The 20322-nt window shown below is 35.8% G+C and overlaps 1 protein-coding gene across 2 annotated transcripts in view; it reads right to left on the bottom strand.

The window, feature by feature from the left end:
- Positions 1–20322, bottom strand: part of Scp2 (Sarcoplasmic calcium-binding protein 2) — an 86504-nt gene that overhangs the window by 10748 nt on the left and 55434 nt on the right. For both annotated transcript variants that reach the window (XM_076438403.1, XM_076438404.1), the window contains exon 2: positions 4256–4322. In XM_076438403.1, the coding sequence (XP_076294518.1) occupies positions 4256–4313 (58 nt within the window). In that variant the 5' untranslated portion in view covers positions 4314–4322. The remainder of the gene's footprint in view (positions 1–4255; positions 4323–20322) is intronic.

The raw sequence follows: 20322 nt of genomic DNA, 5'->3' as shown, positions 1-20322 counted from the left end.
GATGATTCGTCAATAAATATGGGCAGGGTATAGCTTAGTCGCGATGTCCAGAAAGCACGTGAAGATACGTGATTCGTCCGATCGTCTCTGGGTTCTCTGGGTCACGGTGAAATACCGTATCGACGACGAAGAACAGCCTCGTGGGATATGTTTAGCAGCCGATCGACAGCCAAAGAAGGGAAGAAAGTAAGGGGCTAATGAGTGCCGCGAAGCGTGTACACGCCTGTGACCTCCACGCTCCACACGGATGACGGCTGATCAGTGATCATCAGACTGATCGCGTAGGGGCGCGGAACACAGTCCTCGATTTGCGTGGACGCAAGCATCCGCCTCGAGACCTGCTCCTAAGTTTCGCGAGCTAATTGCGCGTGATAATCACTTCCGGGTGCGATTTACGCTGGCATACTCTTCCGCCACACGTGACACGCATTCGCGAATTCCGAAGTAAAAGTTTGATCAGAATGGCGGATTCTCGTTGGTCGTGAGAATTCAAGTGAACCTAAGCGACCCAAAAAATTTCAGGTTTTTAATGCTCGTATGACCGAGCTCAGATATGTCGGTCAATCCTTTCCTCTGTTACCCTTTAATGTCGCAACGCCTCTTAAAGTTGATGAGAGTGATACTATCCTCTTGTTGCCAAAGCTGTACCTCAAAGTTGATCAATTTTATTCTAATTCGTAATTTAACTTTCAGGTGGTGGACACTTTCGACAATTTAATGACAGCCGTAGGTAGGTTCATTAATATCCTTTTACATCAATTTGATTTTACATCTCTCTGAATTCATTTGTACCTCAAGTTGTACCTCATCGTTGATCAATTTTATTTTAGATGCTAGTCACGTTCGACAATTCAATGGTTGCCATAGGTAGATCCATTAAAATTTCTTTTACATCAATTTGGTTTTACGTGTCTCTCAACCCACTTCGTTGAAATTTAATCTTTTTGTTAGATTTAATATAACTAGTAATTTAGACTGCCTGGTGATGAGAAAATCTTCAAAGATCTTCTTTTACTGTGAAAAACGAAGAAGTATCGGGGACACGGGATGCTTAATATCTGTACTGAGAACTTTGTATAAGCCTGCAGAGGCTGTAAAAGAATTGGATTTTCGTTGGACTTTCCTTATAAGAAGAATAAGAAAGTTTTAATAAACACACGCCACCGGCCAAAATACTTAAATGAAGTTTAATCGGATACTTGTCCCATTTGAAACTTCGGGGAAGTCTGAACGAAGCAAGTGTGTCCACTTTGTTCTAGTTCTTATAAAAAATTTCGCATAAATGTGTAGATGTAATCAATTTAATAACGAGTTTCTGTTTTTATAGATTGTCTTTACAAATATTTCGATCAATCTTTATAGATTTATAAATTATTTTATAAATTCGTGTTCTAGATCACTAAAAGCTAGTACAGAAAGTACTTCTAGGTTCCAAAACCAACAAAATTGCTTCGCTTCATTTTTAAAAAATCTTGAACTGTAAGGAACATATTTAACAAAAGGATCAATAATCGTTAGAACGTATCAACGTGAGCTAATACACAATAATTGCTTTTCTTTCTCATTGCAGCTGAGACGGGTTCAAGCGGAACCATTGTCTGACTTACAAGACATCCATCTTCTAAGGTTTTCCTTGCTACAGTTTCTACATTCTCGAGAAGTATTTTATTTCTTTTTTAGAACGATTTTATTTTCGTAAAGTTCTCCTTCTCGCATTTTGTATTTCTTTCAGTAAAAAAACAGCATACAGTAGACGTTTACAAAATAAAAATTTGCCCGAGTCAACTGCAGGAACAAGAAGATCAATAAAAATGAATTTCCACTCCCAAGAATAACACAACAACATTCGTGTCTTTACGGGTTTGTATTCGATCAATCCAATTTGTGATGAACATCACTAGACTGCGGATCTTTATGCAAAATAAAAATGTTTTGCATTGATTGTGGGTAGCAGGAATAACATAAAAGTTGATTTCATCCCTTAACTACTTTGTTACATTAAAAGCAATATTACAACATCCTTGAATTATTTAAATCTTTTACTGTTTTATATTTCACCCAACCATTTTCTTCATAAATGCATAAAGATCCGCAGTCTATACATCACACAGTGAAAATATATGTTGTTCGAACTATAGCTCCAACAGTTTGATCTCTAACTATATAAGTGACGTGGTAAACGTAGGTCTTGTCTACCCATTAGTTCGGATAATGGTCATTCTATGTACCCTTGGTGATTACGATCCTTACTTTCTGCGCATCTCTTTTCGCGAGCATAACATCGTTCCACGTCAGAAGCCAACAGACAGCAGTTCCCAAACAGGAGGAAGACGGGGCTCTGTGTGCTGTGAAAAGCCCGGGCACGCAGAAGTGCGTCCAACTTGTATGAATGATTGGCCTGATGCATGCGCAGGCCGAAGATACGCGCACAGAGGCATAACGCGTAATTTCAACGGGGCTAGGCATATCCCCTTAACCGCGTCCATTGTTTATCTCTCCTCCTGTTCGCACCATAAATAGGTGTCCGTCCTGGCCTGGCTCACTTTTGCTCGAATGGCCAACACATAGGTGTCATAGAGAGACCGAACTAAATGTCCCCGTACAACCTTCGTTCCTCTCTCATCCCCCGAAAATACCCTCGAGATGATGAACCTGACTTTCGCCTCTCGGACAGACCGTATTTCATTTTCCTGAAGAGGCCAGGGCTGCCAGCCGCGATAGCTTCGAAGGGGATGACGAGTGGTAGAAGAACGTTACCAAGGCTTTCCTGACTCGGGAAACGATACGAGGGAACCCGCCAAGACCGTCCAGAGAACAATCGGCCGCGCACGTTTCGTTACCGGATGAACGGACCCTCCGGTTCCTCTAGAAAAATATTGACTGACTTGCCGCGCCCGGCGAAACTACGGCTTATCAGGCACAGAGTGACGTAGCCCCGCTGTCTGCGAAATTTTCCTCAGCCCGTACAAGGATATCGGAGATACCAGATAATTTCCACGGAATTGGATTATTTTGTACCTCGGACTTGTCGACCCCTCTGACAACTGCTACACGTGTGCACAGTGAGCGAAAATACCAATCTAACGGGTCAAAACTATTTCAGCATTATTTGAAGATTTAAAGCCATAGTAAAGTAGGTCATTAGATTCGTCCTGACGTTAGCTACAATAATACGCAATCAAAAATACATAATGGGTTTTATTAAAACAAAAATGATCTCTGTATATTCTGAATATCGATAAACTTTTGTTCGAAATATTCTTTTGCCAGATTATCGGAAATACCCGATTAAAGATAATCACATCAGGGTGAAATTCCCTGAGAAGCAGCAGATTTTCACGATCTGGCGGAACAAAAATGTTTTAGCATTATTTTAACGGCTTAACTGGTTCAAATATGGACCACAGAGCTTTTTAAAAAAGAGTGTGATGTAGAATTTTAAAGTTTTAGTTCGTGTGCAAATTTTGCTGCGACAGGATCGTTTTGTTCACCGATGTAAAGTCTAACTTGATACGAGATTTGATAAGTACATATATCGGTGAAAATATAAAATCAATGACAAATTTTTGTTTTTTATTATTTCTTAATGATACTCTTGCCAACATGTTCGTGAGATTTTTCTGATTGAAGTGTGCCCAAACATGACACAATTCGGAGCATATATGTTTAACTCACTTTAACAGCCAAGAAAATTTAAATTAACATTGAAATTCATTAGACCACTGCTGGCGAAATTATTAAAAACGCGTTCTTCCCACCATGAAAAACAATCTTTCTAATGTCAAGTTAATTTTCTGAATGCTTCTCCGTTATTTAATTATCTTAACAGGTACTCCGGTGTTAGCAGGTACACTAAGTAAATAAGCCGTGTTTTTAATTTGGTTTGACATTTTTTGTTTAGTAAAATATAGTAACTGAAATTAATTTTGGTAAATCATCTTTTCGTGAATAACACATGAAAATTTTGTGTAAAATGGCTCAATTTTCTCGCAAAAATAATTTTGTGTGACAAATAATCCTTCGAATATAATTATAAAACAGTTAATACTGTATTGTCATGTTGAAATTTATTTTTTCGAATCGAACAAAATAATTTGATTGTATTAGAAGATGTTACCATATTTCGAACCAACATTTTCTTAATTTCAGGAGACTAAAAATATCATAAAATCCTCGGTCTATTGATAGTATTTGACAGTCAACGTACAATAAACGTCTTATCCCAGCTCACGATGATAACGTATTGTGTACTCACCGAAGAAGGTGTTGAAAATGTAGAGTAGCTTCTTTTTGCGGAACTCCGACAGTGGCATTTTGTCAATCTGCAACATAGAGAAACAAGAGGGTTGAAACGTGTACGGTCTTATATGTGTGTAACATGCTAATACTCATTTTCCATTGAATGGCGATCAGGGTCGATTGTCTCGAGCGACCGACCCTTATTTTATCTCGCCGGTAAAAAGTAATCGCAGCTTGCCTTTATCGAGCTGCTTTGTACGTAGCCTCGATATTTACAAGGCCACCGTGAAGACACAAAGTTGGTTTAATTCAATTACATCAACTGGCGTTCATTGCTAAATAATCGTTACTTCTTTCTCTTCTAATTAATCAAAAACATTTCTTCTTCTTCTCCTTTTATTCTTTATCAGTGTTTAGATTTCATCCAACATATCAAATTATATCAGTGTTTAGGTTTCATCCAATATGTTTGCAGATTTTGTAAATTTCAGAAGGTTTTAAAATCATTATCTTTTTATTTATGTAATTTAACCCTTTGCAGACATATTCCGTTGCATATGATTTTTTTCGTTTTATAATACCTCATACAATATTTAATAATGTAAACAATATTATGAATAGACTGCGGATGTTTATGCAATTTTCAATTTTTATAGACAAATTTTAATAAAGTGCAATGAAATAAAATCCTATTTTTAATGAGAACAGTGTTTGTGGAACCAATACAAATAAAAATAGTACTGAATTCTATCAAATTTTATATTTTAGAAATAAATGTATAAAGATCTGCAATCAAATTATGAATAATGGAACAGTAATTTTTGATGTTGACTCTGAGTCACCACTCGAGTGTTAAGGGTTCAAATCTTCAAATTATTATTATTATTAATTAGTTAATCTCTTACGTTTTCGTTCTTCACTGAAGAAGCAGCCAAAACGTTAATTGATATCCTACCTGTCCGTTCAACTCGGAACGACTGATATACACGAGAGAGGCAACCATTTATATAGTAAGATTTTCTTCCTCGAGATAACAAGTTCCTATATTTGATTATTTACTGACGCACATTTCGCTGTAATACTATAATAGTGTACATGCAACTTAAGATATTCGCAAACATCAGGCGAAGATTGTTGCACGGTACATAACGTTAGAGCTTCGATCAAATGACTCATGGGAAATTAAAAATTTCGTTTATACTCGTTATTTATCGACGTGTAGGTATTTCTAGTACCTAGAACCATGTTCCATTGTTCGCTGTAGCATGGAAACTGCATAACCGATTCCCGGTAGAACCGCGAGAATTATACCGATGAATATTCAGCAAAGTTATGTATTAAATCTTGTTTGGCATCTACACGGATGTGCTTCTTATTCTTGACATGCTTTAATCAATCTGAATAGTATTCCATAATACAGTTTATAGTGTGTTTATAGATGTACATATAGATAGATAGTTTAAACTTTAAAGGATAGTGTGATGCCTCCCAGGCAAAAACCATGGACTATTTACGGACTAGATAGATAGTCTAATATGTATAGTATAGTATATTATAATAGTATAGAGAATACTACAGTAATATGTATAGTATAGTATAATATTGGGTTGGCAAATAATATGTATCGTATAGTATAGGACAGTACATATAGTATAGTATAGTATAGTATAGTATAGTATAGTATAGTATAGTAATATGTAGACTGTGAATGTTTATGCAATTTTCAATATTTGTAGACGAATTTGCAGAAAGTGGAATAAAATAGAATCTTATTTTCCGTGGTAGTAGCCTTTTTAGATCTGAAATAAATTAAAATCATACTAAATTCTGTCATATTTTATATCCTAGCATTTTTTGAAAATTCTCGAAAGCGATAATCTGCATAAAGATCCGCAGTCTAGTAATATGTATAGTATAGTATAGTATAGTGTAGTAATCTGTATAGTATAGTGTAGTAATCTCTATAGTATAGTGTAGTAATCTCTATAGTATAGTGTAGTAATCTCTATAGTATAGTATAGTAATAAGAATAGTGTGTCTGCAGATTATCCCATTTTTGTAATGATTTTTAATTTAAAAAAATATTTGTCACGTCTTTTTAGGAACCTACTGCAGTGTAACGATAATTCTGTCACACAGTCCAACACTTTTAGAATATCATTGGCTCTGCATTGAATGAAATTATCTACCAGAGCAATGAAACCTGCTGGACGCCTCTGATGTACAGTTTCGAAAGGCATTATTATCCGTGAAAATCGAATTTCCTTTGTACAATTTAACAAGCCGGGTATAATGAAAATGAAATCGGTAATTTATGTCTTTTCTACATAGATTGTTAAATGTTTTAATGAGCATTGATTCTCGTGCTTGCAGTTCTTCCACTGAAATCAATACTGTCGACGTATTAACAGAAATAAAAAGAATTGACAATCATTTTTGGATCAACGCATACGTAACACTTGATTACAGTTCAATTATTAAACACATTAAACTCGTCGAAACAAATCCTGCCAATTATAGAACGAGATCAAAATTATGCAATTGATAGTACGTTTTTATTTACAAACAAAATCACAACATAGGATAACAAATTTTTATTAACCGTAGTATATCTGTGGTAACTCGTTTGATTGCGTTTTTGTAAACAAACGTGTGAGAAACACCACAAATTTTTCAGAATCAGTTCGCATACAAAATGAGTGAATGCTTGTGAAATATTAAAAATCCTTGTCATTTTTGTATCAAATACTTAAAATTTGACACGAGCATGTAAACTATCACGACTGACTGTGTACGGACGTTAACAGTTTAACAACGAGTGCAATTCTTCATAGAGTTTGTATAATCTCTGTTCCTTTATTAATTACTCCTTTCAATTTGTTACTTTTCATTGATTTTCTCTAATTTCTGTTCTTTTACATTTTCTATTATTTCTTCAGCTTATTATTGGTTTTTTCTAATTTATAATATATTCTAATATAATTTATAATATTATTTCTTTCAATCTGTTACTTATTTTTGTTTTTATCTAATTTCTATAAAAATTAACCTTCTGTTACTCTCAGTTCGTTAATTCTGCAAAGTAATATTTAGAGCCTTCGCTATCAAAATTACTCCCCCCACAGTTTCGTTCTCCTCGCGATCCCCGCATCGTGACGTTCCGGTTTCCACATTCGCTTAATTAATTAATCCAATTTGACTGAAGAGCGTTGTCTACCTTTTGCCGTGCAAGGAGCAATAAGTGACATAATCGTCGCGTCTATTTTTACTATGCCGTCGGAGTCAACGAGAACAATATCGTGGGCCACAACGAGCTGGCCGCTAATCCCTTCTTAATCTACGATAAATAAGAAGTAATAGCGCGTAATCAGCGGTGATAACGATCGATCAGAGGGAGTTACTTTCGAAAAAGCCACTGCCAACATCGCCGACTGCCGTCCACAGTACCATTACACGTCAAGGTGAATGTTGACGTCAATCATTCGGATTGGTTCAACGGAACTAATCTTTCGTCACGTTGTAATCTTTTGTTCGTTGATTCCGTCGGTGACGAATCGAGGCGTGCACCGAACGACAATCGGAAACATCGCAACAGTGGTACAAATAACTAAATCTAGGTTATTTTTCAGTGTTTTCTATGTTCCTGAACCTGTGCAGATTTTTTTATTTGTGTTTGAAATTTTTAAAATAAATATAACTCGCAGAAATCTACAGAACGTGTTTTTAAAAGTTTGAATATTGGCCCGGAGTTAGTAAACTAATAAAATAGTGCAGATATAGTAGTCATTTTTCAAAAAAATTGAAATCGTTTGATCCAATTTTAAAAATAGTTATTCAACATTTTAACAAAGTTTAACGAGTTAATCCATCACACATGTTCGATATTATTCCATTTTTTTTAATTGAGCAAATAAATCTTTTACTTTACTGTGCCATAATTATGTCAAGTAAATTTTTATCGAAGATATTTTCTTTAACACGTTCGCTACCAGCATTTGTTTCATTGCTTACCTTCCTCGTTCGAAAGTTTTATTGAATGCAACGTACCCAATTTTGAATTATTAGAACAGTTTAGCAGAAGATTGTCACAGATTCTCTGAAAATTATGCATTCTATTATGACTTTAAACAACGCAGAGAGTGCATAAACTTAATTTTACTGGTTTTAAGTGAACTGTCAGATTATGGATGTCACATATTTGTGACGGTGGTAGCGAACAGGTTAATTTAATTTGTACATCGAGTACTGTAGTGCACGATCTTATTCCATAAATAAAATTGATCATCATACATAAAATGAATTAAACCAGTGTCGCCAGATGAGAGGAGGGAATGTCAGATGACGAAACTCGTCACGTGACCAAACCGCGTAGAAGGGGAAGGTAGAGTGAGGACACAAGTCTTGATCTGGCGACACTAAACTCATGAAAAATACACTAGAAACAGTTTGCGTCCTCCAAAGTAAATGAATATAAGTTTAGCACCCCAAACAAACAAGAGAATTTTATAATACGAATCAATAAAAATTTGCAACATTGGACTACCTAGATTAGGCTGTTTGATCCATAGTGCGTCGTCGCAAAAATTGTCCCAAAAGTTTCTGTCGCGTTCGATTGATCGATGACAGTGGATCAATCATTAACAATGAAGAATGTAGTGTTTCAAGAAAGCAAACGCCGTGGGTGGGTAGTAGGAAGCTCCGGGAATAATAAAACAGTGAATAGATGATCATGTTGGAAGAATATGCTTGTCGAACAATATTAGCCTAAGCTAACACTTTCGGATTGCCCCCTGAAGCTCTTGCCACCTGTTACATGTCATTCTACTCGGAGTGATGTGTTGAATACGAATATGACTTTCGTTTTAGCCGGAAATTGCAAGTTGCCGTATTTGCAAAAATCTTTCTCGCACTGAATTTTGTCCACAAATGCGCGTCTACGACACAAACTTGTAATTTCCGTTAAAAACGAAAGTGATACTCGTATTCAGCACGTCGATACGAGTAGAATGACGTATAATAGGAACCAAAAGCTCAGGGGGGGGGGCAATTGATAAATCGGCTGATCGAGGCAAGAGATCGATACGATCCGACTTCCCGTCGTCGTGCACCGCGGTGCATTGTCGTGTAATTCGATAATAAGTAAAGTCAATTCCGTAGTCTGCAGGCCAGACAACTGTTCCTTGAGTGTCAATCGCTCGTTCGAGCAGTTCGGCCGGAACTCCGCGTTGCATTGTTGGACACGTGAGCGTCACTTTTCGAGAAGTTGCAATGAGTTTGTTCTACAGGGATAGTTCGGCTTCGTTGGACTACCGTAGCCTTGGTTTTCTCCAGATTTTAAGGGGCGAACATATTTAGAACGCTGTACATAAGGCGACTTCTGCTTAAATAAACTAATAATTCTTTTAAAGAGAATGTTTAGATCACTTTTCGAATAATTTGTCTTACGTTCAAAGAACATGTAGGGGAGATCAGGGCTAAAACTTACCGAGGTAAGTTGTTCCGATTATTATTTATAAAAGAGGAGAAGAACGCGCTTTTTTAAACAATAAATTACTCGTTAAAGATGAAGATATATACTATTTCTATGTCATTTTATATGTTTCTTCAAAATCGGAACTTGTAGCCCAGGTCTCGTCAATACTTATGAATTTATTTAAACATTTATATAACAGTCTCGTTATTGGAGGTACCAGTCAATTGGTGAATTAAATTGTTTATTTTGAGAAAATATGAGGTGGTTTTCGATAAAATTTTCCGAATAATCTGTCTAATGTTTATGGAACACATACTAAATTTTTGGTTGCAAAATATGTGGAGGAAACCGATATATAAATATTTATGTAATGGCTCCATCACTGAAGATGATTGATGGGCACGATCGCAACTTGATGGGCATTTTGTTGGTTTAGAAGATTAAAAATGACGCGCCTGGAAATTTTCAAAAAACATTAAGAACATTAAAAAAAATCATAATTCATGCATTGGCATTCGTAATTTTTATTCTTTAGCGCAGTAAAACATTTTTTATCTCCATCCGTATACAATATTTTTGCAATCTCTTTCTATACACGTCGCATTCGCCATTGCGTTCACGTTTCAAACATAAATCTTCTCAAAAAAGCGTTCGGAAATGTACGTTTTCGTTGCTTTGTTCAAAAAGAGAATACAAAATAATATATCTCTTGCTTTATTATATAACGTAGTCTACGTGTGCAGTACCTACTTATAACATTTTCATACTCGTACTTATGCTCATTCGATGTTATGTAATTCGTGCTTGAGCTAAGTTATAAAACAAATTAGTGCTTTCAGAAAATTGCTGTTTGCTCGAGGAACATTCTCTACGGGTATAGAGGCTATAAAACCTCTTATAGTTTATTGACACGTTGCAACAAATTCATGAAGCTTTCTGTGCGGCGAAGTTGAACAAGCCTGTTGTAATAAATTAATTCTTTAATATTAGAAAAGTGCTATATCATTTACTTTTAAATTCAGCAATTGAACGTAATAATTAGACTACATGAGGAGAAATATTATAAATGAGGAGAAATATTATATATCGACAGTTATTTTCACTGAAATGCTTATTTTACTACACTTTGTTCAACATCATGCATAAAGATCTTCACTCCAGTGATAATACTATAACGAAAAGAGTTTCTATCGCTCTGCACGGCCAGAAGAAAGTTTCAACAAGGCGCATCCTAAATAAAAAGACTGATAAACGTTCTGTAAAATGTAGGACAGTAGAGCCACCTTTAACCTCCTCGCGCGAGTCCCTGCGGAGATAAACTTTCCTAATAGGGAAAATTAGGATTTAGTTTCTAGTTTCAAGTTATCCGGAGTTATGCTTTACTTTCTGGTCCAATAAGGCTAAGAAAATACAAGCTCGGTGAAAAAACTTCTCCCCTTTGGTTCGACATTGTTCGTCCGAGGGGAGGAACATGATGCTGCGCCATTTGTTGCCGTTTTTACGTTAGATGAGAATACGATGACGTTAATCTCCAATTACGTTCAGCTAATCGTGAAATATAAATATATTATAATATAAATATGAATGTAAATATAAATATAATATAAATATAAATTAAGTATAAATTATAATAGGTATTATCTAATATACAAACATTTAAGTGGGATGATAAAATAGGGCAGTTTTTATCACTGCATATCACTTTTTCAAAACGGCGTCAAATACGAGAAACTAAATACGTTCATTTTCATATTACATTTCATTCATTTCATTAATACAGCCCTTTGTCATCGCGCAGCCTTTGCCATCAGCGACGAAATTTTCCGCATGGAAGACACGCATAATTATACGAACGTCATATTTTTCTGCATATTTTTATACCTCCTGCGATTTGCATACATTTCTACGTCTGTTCATACATAATTTTCTCCACTTACAACCAGCAATGCATATTTAATTCTCGTCCTTTGACATACTTTTAATGGAATAAATACCCGACTATCCGCATTCCACTAATCAATACCGCGCAGCCTTTCGATCGTACAATACATATTTCTGAAATATTAAATCACGGTATGGGCAACAAAAATGTGCAGAAAGTTTCACGCAGCGACGAAAATTTTCCTGAAAACTTGTAACGGTTATCGCAAACCGATAAAAGCTTTCGGACCGCGCTGGCAAAAATGCGCCAGCGTGGGAGCGGGGAATGGTGGAAACGGTGAATTATTGCGCGGGAAAATTCGGCAGCGTCTGTGAGACAACGCCGGAATATGCCGCGTACAACGATCTGGAATAAAGCTTTAAGTCCATTGTTCCCGCGAACACTATGAACGACCTCGATTCACTTGCCTCCGCGTAAAATGCACGTGAGATGCGCCACCGCCCTTGTTATCTGCTACTGCCAATATGTCAAGCCGCCGATACGCTAAATGCTGTATAGATTTTGTCTGCTGGCGTGCTTGGAAAAGAAACGAGACGCCCGCAACAAGTGTCTTGTAAGTTCGAAAGTTTATCGATTCCGGACTCGTCCGAGGCACATAGTTTTTACGTTCCAACACCGATGTTCTCGTAAAACTTGTTTTTCGTTGAAATTGGTGCTTGGCAACTCTGGAAAATTATTATTAGCCTGCAGACTTCACGCGTATTTTACACGCGTGATAAGGTTTCCAGATTGTACATACAGCACACAGAGTTGCAAAGTTTTCTTTAAAAAGTTTTTATGTGTGACTACGTTATGAAATCATGACAGTAAATGATTGCAATACGTGGACACGTAGCATATATCAGGGGTGTGGAATTTCTTCTCCGCCGGGAGCCAGAGAACCCCCACTACCAATGGAACGATTCCCCTACTATAAATCGCGTGCCTGGGCGTGATACCCCTCTCTTCCACCTTCGTAGAGCCAGCAGAGGCAGTACAGCCTATTTTGCCTAACCCGGAGAGAAGAGTGGAGATGAGACACAGAGAACCCCAACTATACCAATGCGACGGTTACCCCACTATGGAAGTGGCCCAGCTCTCTCACATCCGACCTGACCAAGAATGAGGGAGGAAATGATACCCCACTCTGCCACCTCCGTTTTGCAAGTAGAGGGAGCAACTTTCCTTTGCCTAATCCGGAGAGAAGAGTGGCGATAGGGGCCAGAGGACCCCCACTACCAATGCGACGGTTCCCCCACTATGGAAGTGGCCAGATTTCCGACTTCCGACATAACCTATGTACCAGAGCGATGGGTATGATAGCCCACTCTGCCACCTCCGTTCAGCAGCCAAGTAGAGGGGGCACAAGAAGAGTAGGGATGGGAGTCACAACTGGCTTACAACTATATTGTGGATGTCTATGCAAAACTTCCTTAAAAAATTGCCCAGTTATAGAAGCCACATAAAGATCGCTTTCTCTTTTAAATAATTTTAACAAGTTGAAAACACTATGCTGATATTTTTCATTCTTTTTAATCTTACGTTTTAGATTCCATCTCTTCTCATTCGTGTCATAAATCAAAATACTCCACTCAACTCATGCACATGTCTTTACATGTTAATGACAAAATCTTTGACTTAGTCTTTACGTGACAGACAATATAACCTTTTATCAAAATTGAACATTTCAGTAGAATGTAAGACTCCAAAATTGAATTTTCAAATTTCAATGTCATTTTCTATGGCTTCACTTCATCTCTTGTGTAATTCCCCGCTCTGTCGACAAAGAAAAGATGGCGGCTCCGAGCTGATGGGTTCGTCATTGCATTTCCAGACCCGTAACACCGTTCTAAACTGCGTACACGATGTCAAAACGACTAGAATAGCTAGTTTCCTCAATGGGACTAGATACGATGAATAAACTACACGAGGGAGCATCCTAGCCCAAAGCACCAAAGAACACGCTTTGTTCTTCTTCGCTACATGTGCCTGAACATGTTGTCATGCTACAGAATGACTTGCCTAGTTCCGTTCGAGGTAAATCCAGTTTTTCCACCCTATTTCATCGTCCGAACGGGCGGAGTAGCTGTTGCCGATGCTCTGAATCAACTGTCTAATCGGATTCCGTGATACACGACATCCTTAATATCCAGCAGACGCACAATAACACCTTTTTGCCGTGAATATTGGATTTCGACAGCGAGATTTATTGTTGATCAGCTTTAACTCGTGATCGTCTTTAGGATTGGCATAAACCCATTTCACGTCGTTGCTTACGATTTGATGCATCATTCAATGTTCCCTTTAATCCTTTTTTTCAGATTTAAATCCAATTCATTGTACCCCAATTCGTTTTCTTCATACGGAAAAATTTGTCTATTTTCTTTTGTTATTTGTTCGCAATAACGAACGAATTTATTATAACAAGTAAAAAAGTTTACTAAAGAAGCTTTTGTTTATTTTGAAATGAATGACCTGACAGTTTGTTGTATGTGCACGTAATTTTGTTAAGGCAGATGGTAAATGTTTAAAAGCAGAGATTCTATTCTGCAAAATCAAATAATAACAAAAAGATGAAACTTCCCTTACTGTTTTGAATATAAAATTCTCTTGTACTTATAATTAGACTCCGGATTTTATGCATTTGTAACAAAAATGAGCAAGTGCAATTTAAAACAGTGAAAATATTAAAAGATTTTGAGAGTATTAATATATTATTTTCATCACATTAAAATTATTAATGAAGAATATAAATTTATATTTAGAAACTTTTTATTTTGCATGAACATCCGGAGTCTACGTATTACATTTAATGTACATTTAAAGACAAAATTTTAATTTTGTAAAAATTAATTCGTGGTTCTGACAGTTCTGACAAATTACAATTTCATTTAAAAATCTTTCAAATCTTTTGACCATCGTATTACAAATTCATTAGTCATCTGTAGGATGAATTAAATGCATAGAAAATAGTAAAAATTATTCTGGGAAGGGGCTACCATAAGGCAAAAATTACCTTAAGTACCACTTGTGTCCCCACTCTACCTTCTCCTTTTACTGGCAGAGTTTGTGCTCACCGTTTATGTGTAAAATAACATAAAATTGTGTTTCTTCGTATCTCACAAGTGAATTTATTAATTTATATTACAAAATAAAATGGCAAAATGGCCAAGAGAGTGTCCTCACCATTATATTCGATATTACTTCATAGTATCTTGTTTCGTCAATAAATCGATCAAAGCATACGACTCTTCTCACGCATGTAATTCTTTGTACTTCTCAGTCATCCACTTCTTTCTCGGCGAAAGTTACCGTTCCCAGGAAAAATGTAATCATATTACTTTGTCAGTTACTTCGTCTTAATTCCGCAGTGAGATTCATGCGCCGTCAGCGAGCCAGGAAAATTTAATTGTCCACTTGAGCCTGGAAAATTGCATTGTCTCCACTGCTGTCCGACCGAACGGGTTGATAACAATTTTTAGTTTTGCTTCGCATTGTTTTGGTCGAAACTTAGGGCAAACGGCGAAAGATAAATAGAATTGTGAGTCAGTATAATACTGTGAGTGAAGTCGTGATTGTTGACATGTTCTCCTTCGCGACACGGCGAGCTTGTGAAAGTCGTGCCGACACGCAAACTTCACGGCGACCCTATTTGCTCGCCACCGTGCTAAACTTCAAACCATTTACGAACAGAGATACACACCTGCATTTCATTCTAACCTACATCGGATACTAAACTAGAATAAATATTTGAGCTTCGGAAACAGTCTCGAGTTTACGGTTGCAATGATCCTACGCCTAGAGACCTGGCACGTTGTAGCGCATTATTATTATTAACCCCCTGCCCTTTCGTTCTTTTTATAGCTGCTGTGATTAAGACTTCTTTAAATATAGTGACATATACAGTGGGTGTAAAATGTAATCGTACGCCCTTTAAAACAGAATAACTTTTTTATAATTGTACCAAACGACCTGATCTTTTATAATCAATTAGAAGCATTGGTTCATGAAATGATATATGCAAAAGAGATATTTTACATTTTCATTAAGGGCCCAAATAAAAAAGTTTTAAAAGATGCCTTTTCTATTTTTGCATGTAACCTTGTAAATTATAATTTTTGGAAAATCTTTTTTGCATATCATTTCGTAAACCAATGCTTCTAATTGATTATAAACAATCAGATCGTTTGGTACAATTATAGAACAGTTATTCTGTTTTAAAGGGCGTACGATTACTTTTTACACCCATTGTAAGTATAGGAGAAAAAGAAAATTGATTTCCATTATATCTGTAGATCTTCTCCAGTGCATGAATATTAATAACAGGAACATAGAACTTTTCCGTTTAGATTTATAGTAATGAAAAAATTCGCTATAAATTAAAATTTCTTAAAATCCAAAACAACAAATATAAAGAAATATAAATTAATTTTTTTAATTTGCTATCTTCAGCAGAGCGAAGTAAATATTTTTTTGAAAACATGGATAAGTTCTATTTCCAAACTAACTTTGTAATATGAATTGTTTGCAATAGTGCACGAAGATAGAAAAGTAAATTTTCATTTTATACAGAATATTTTCTAACAATATTGTGGTAGTTTTCCAAATTTTCAGAAACACGACATTATCAAATAAGTGCCAATTTCCCGGCCACCTTGTATTTACTTAAGAGCATCAAAACAACTTTGTTATCATTGTCATATACAACTCACACGGTGATCGAAAAGAATAATTAACAAGAAAGATACGCCGATCATTTTCCAACGTAATAGCTGTATTATCTACATCTAATAATGCAGTCGAACGATCAGATAACTTAGAGAGGCTTTACACCCGCAAATATAAATGTGAATTCGATTACGAATTCGATAATGCAAGATCATGGACACGCATTATTTTTAATCCACCGTGTGTACGGAGTTTTATTGGCCACGAGATGCCGAGATAAAATAAAAATGGTGCAAGTATTATAGTATCACAACTTTAGGCAAGAACAGAAATGATAAGCGAAGTTAATTACGATAACGGCGGCCGTAGATAATTTCGCATGCAGCGGGTAAAGTAATCGCGCTTTCATCCATCGAATGTTGCTGACCGTCGAATAAAAGCCGCTATCGTTTGCAAACAAGAAATTTAAACTCACGAAACGTTGAGATTAATGCGTTTTTTTCGTAAATTACATCCCGCACGGAAAAGAGTTGAGCTTTTCAAATGATCTGTATTTTTTATGTCGCATATTTGACAATAATAGCAATTTTTTGAATGTGGTTTTAAGAAAGTTTTAAGAAAGTATTTAACTAGAATAAATTATAAATTGATTTCCATTCTCAATATTTTCAATAGCAACGTGAAAATAATATGACAATACTTTGTCCTTCCCGTGCATCAAATTCGCAGTCTATTAATAAATTATCATAATCTTTTTGGAATATGCTAAATCCTCTAAAAGAGCATAGAAATTTTTATTAGATTTTATTTTGTGTATAAATTAGCTCATAAATATTTATACTTGCATAATGATCAAGTAATTACAAATTTGAATTACATTATAGATGATTTATATAGTTCGTTTAATAAAATGATTTATAGGGCATGCTGTTGTATTTATTAACGAAATTTCTGTTAATATGTTACATTCACTAATTTTCACGAAGTTAATGTACACTGATGCAACATACACCTGGAACATCCAGACCTACTTCTTGTTCTCTACCCATACTTTTCCCCGGTAGTTTCATAAAAAATGTACGAATAGGTTCGGTTACGATAACGCCATGCTAATGCACTTTTCTTTTGTTCATAATCTTCATTAACCTTCATATACACTTGCTCTCTTCTAGATAATACTGCACGCGATAGCGCTCTGCATTTTAAAGTGGTGCTGCCTCTTAATGATCTTTATACATATATTAATATGCTTGGTGAGAAACAGAAATTATCAAGCTCCCATTAAATCTATCAATTAAAATTTTATAGATGCCAATCCTTTCAATAAATATCAACAGGTGATTGCTACTCTTGACATTTTTTATTTTCCATTTAATAAATACGAATTTTGCAAAATACATACAAAGGTTGTCCCAGAAGTTTCAAGTTTCAAGCCCCATAGTTTAAAATGAAACGAACATATACAACACAGACGATTATGGGTTAATTAATATTCTATTCATTTTTATGCAATTGTCTTCTTAAAAGATTGATATGAATTCGTATGGAATGCATAAACGTCATAAACTGAGAAACGTGATGGATTAGGTTAGGTGATTATTTTCAAGTTTCCATTATAAAGTAACATAGTTAGTTTCGCAATACATATTTTTTTTTATTACTGTTGTATTTTGAACGCTATAGAAAATGATACACAGTTTTCTATTCGGCTCGACATTGTTCTTGGGCGGGTTGAAATTGACACAAACTTTTGGGACAGCAATTTACCGATTTAATATCAAAACGGTAGATGACTATATTTAAGCAGAAGTGTTGTAGTTTCAATGTGAAAAATCCCGTATCACGCAGTCGGCGTGAATTTTCATATCGGTAGCAATAAATCGGAATCGTACAGCACTGAGGGAGCAAGAATTGAAAAGTTGACGAACAGTTTCACGGAGCGAGCCAATCTGCGTAAATTAAGTATCGGGCCGTGTTCTTTCGTTTCTCGAAATTCGCCATTTCGACCCGAGCGATTTACAGGAAGTGAAACAGCTTGGCTTGTGCTTAAAATTTTACGCGCACTTCCGTCACCGAGGGCGAATTCTACTTTGGAAGAACAGTTTCTCGAAAAGACTGGGGGAGGGTAAAACAGCGTGCCAGAATCGTCGTTTCCTTCTCTTCTCGTAGGCTGCTTTTAATTGTGGTGCCGGGGAAAGAGTTAATATCTGTTTTTATGACATTCCATTGTTCGAAAACAGTTAGCAGCGAGATGCCCCTAAATCCGAGAGCGGAAAGAGGCGTCGCCTTCTACCGGCAGCGAAAAAAAAGCAGCGATTTCAGCATTATTGCGCACCCGCTTTGTTTACTGCGCTGCGCCCTGATGTTTAAATTACATTATCTAACGTCCCCCATAAAGGAGAATGGCTCGTCATTTTTTCCGTGTCGCTTTTTACCTGTCGCTTCCTTTTTGTGGCTCGTCTATAACCGCCATTGTTGCGGAATGAAGACTGTGCTGTGCTAATTTAATTCGCAGGAATCCCAGTCAGTTGAAAATTTCACGGAAAAACTTGTATCAATACTTTGCAGTATGCCAAATAATATTGAAAATTATGAATATTAAATGGAATAGTTGAACAGAATGATTTAAATTTGAAACTTAAAACATTTTGTTTATTATAACTAGACTACGGATTTTATGCATTTATGAAAAAAATGGACACGTACAATTTAAAGCAGTGGACTTGTTAAAAATATTTAAGGACTTCAATGTATTAGTATCAGCTTAATAGAATAATTAAAATATAAATAGAATTTTTATTTGCCTCCTGCGTCCTGCAATCAATGCGAACATTTTTTATTTTGCATAAAGATCCGCAGTCTAATTATAACAGAGTTCTGTGCATTTTGTTACTTAAGTTTTGATTAATCAGCGCAACGCTCAAGAAACTTGTAATTTTTCTGTATTGTTATATATAGGACTGTAATATTTTATTCAATCGTGGATTCTCCAAATTGATCTAGAAGAATGCAAATATGTGTAAACATTCGTTTTATTCGTAATCTACAGACTTCACTGTGCCAGGTGTCCAATAAATCAGGACGGAATGCGTGAAACAAAATGGCAGTGCGTAAAAGCGTAAATATCGATTTTTCAATGAATGTTCCAGCCTTAACGTAATGCTGTAAAAAATTATGGGAGGTATTTTTAAAATTCTGGTAAGGGTTGTACGCGCGTACACCCCTGTTCATCAGCATTCGAACACCTGCTGGTCGTATAAAAAAAGGTGATATTTACTAGATGCTGTGTAACCTCTGTCGCCATTTTTAATGTTATGCTAATAGAAATATACATTCCGGTGCATATCGCTCGCTTGTTGCTACAGTAAATCAACTTTAGAAAGTTCTTAGAAATACGTAATTTTAAAGTATAACGTTAATAAAATCTGGCTTGTATTCTTTTATCAGAATCATTGTTACTAATTAATACTGTTCTTTGCAGGTTATGCCATCGGCGTGGATGCGGCTTAAGGATGCGAACAGAGACGGCGTGCGACAATGTGTATGCAGCTTAATACTATGGCGCCAAAGTATGCTGGGACGTACTCATGGGTTGCAAACTTCCGGATAATCTATTACTATGTAGTTATTAGTTATTTGTTAAATATATACAGTGGACCACAGTAATGCTCAGACACTTTTAAAGGGACAATAACTTTTTTAATATCAGATCATACGACTTCTATATGTTTTAAAGAGTTAGAACAATTAGTTTATAGTTCATAGAGAATTTGTTGATTACAACTTTTTATGGAGACCTATATCGTAAATTTAAAAAATACATTTTGTAGATCTGTGTCAATTATACGTATTCTAAAAATTTCATCAAAATCTGTCAACGTTGTAATAAGCTACAAATGTTGAAACATGGTAGAAATGACAGTTTTTCGTGATTGTCAGCCTGTAACTGAAATAAATCTAAGGATTTTTGCATCTATCTAAATACATTTAAAAATATTGTAAACAACTTCTTTATTTTCTT

Source organism: Lasioglossum baleicum, chromosome 14 (assembly GCF_051020765.1).
Source record: "Lasioglossum baleicum chromosome 14, iyLasBale1, whole genome shotgun sequence".
Lineage (NCBI taxonomy): Eukaryota > Metazoa > Arthropoda > Insecta > Hymenoptera > Halictidae > Lasioglossum > Lasioglossum baleicum.
This window is presented reverse-complemented; position numbering and strand designations above follow the sequence as displayed.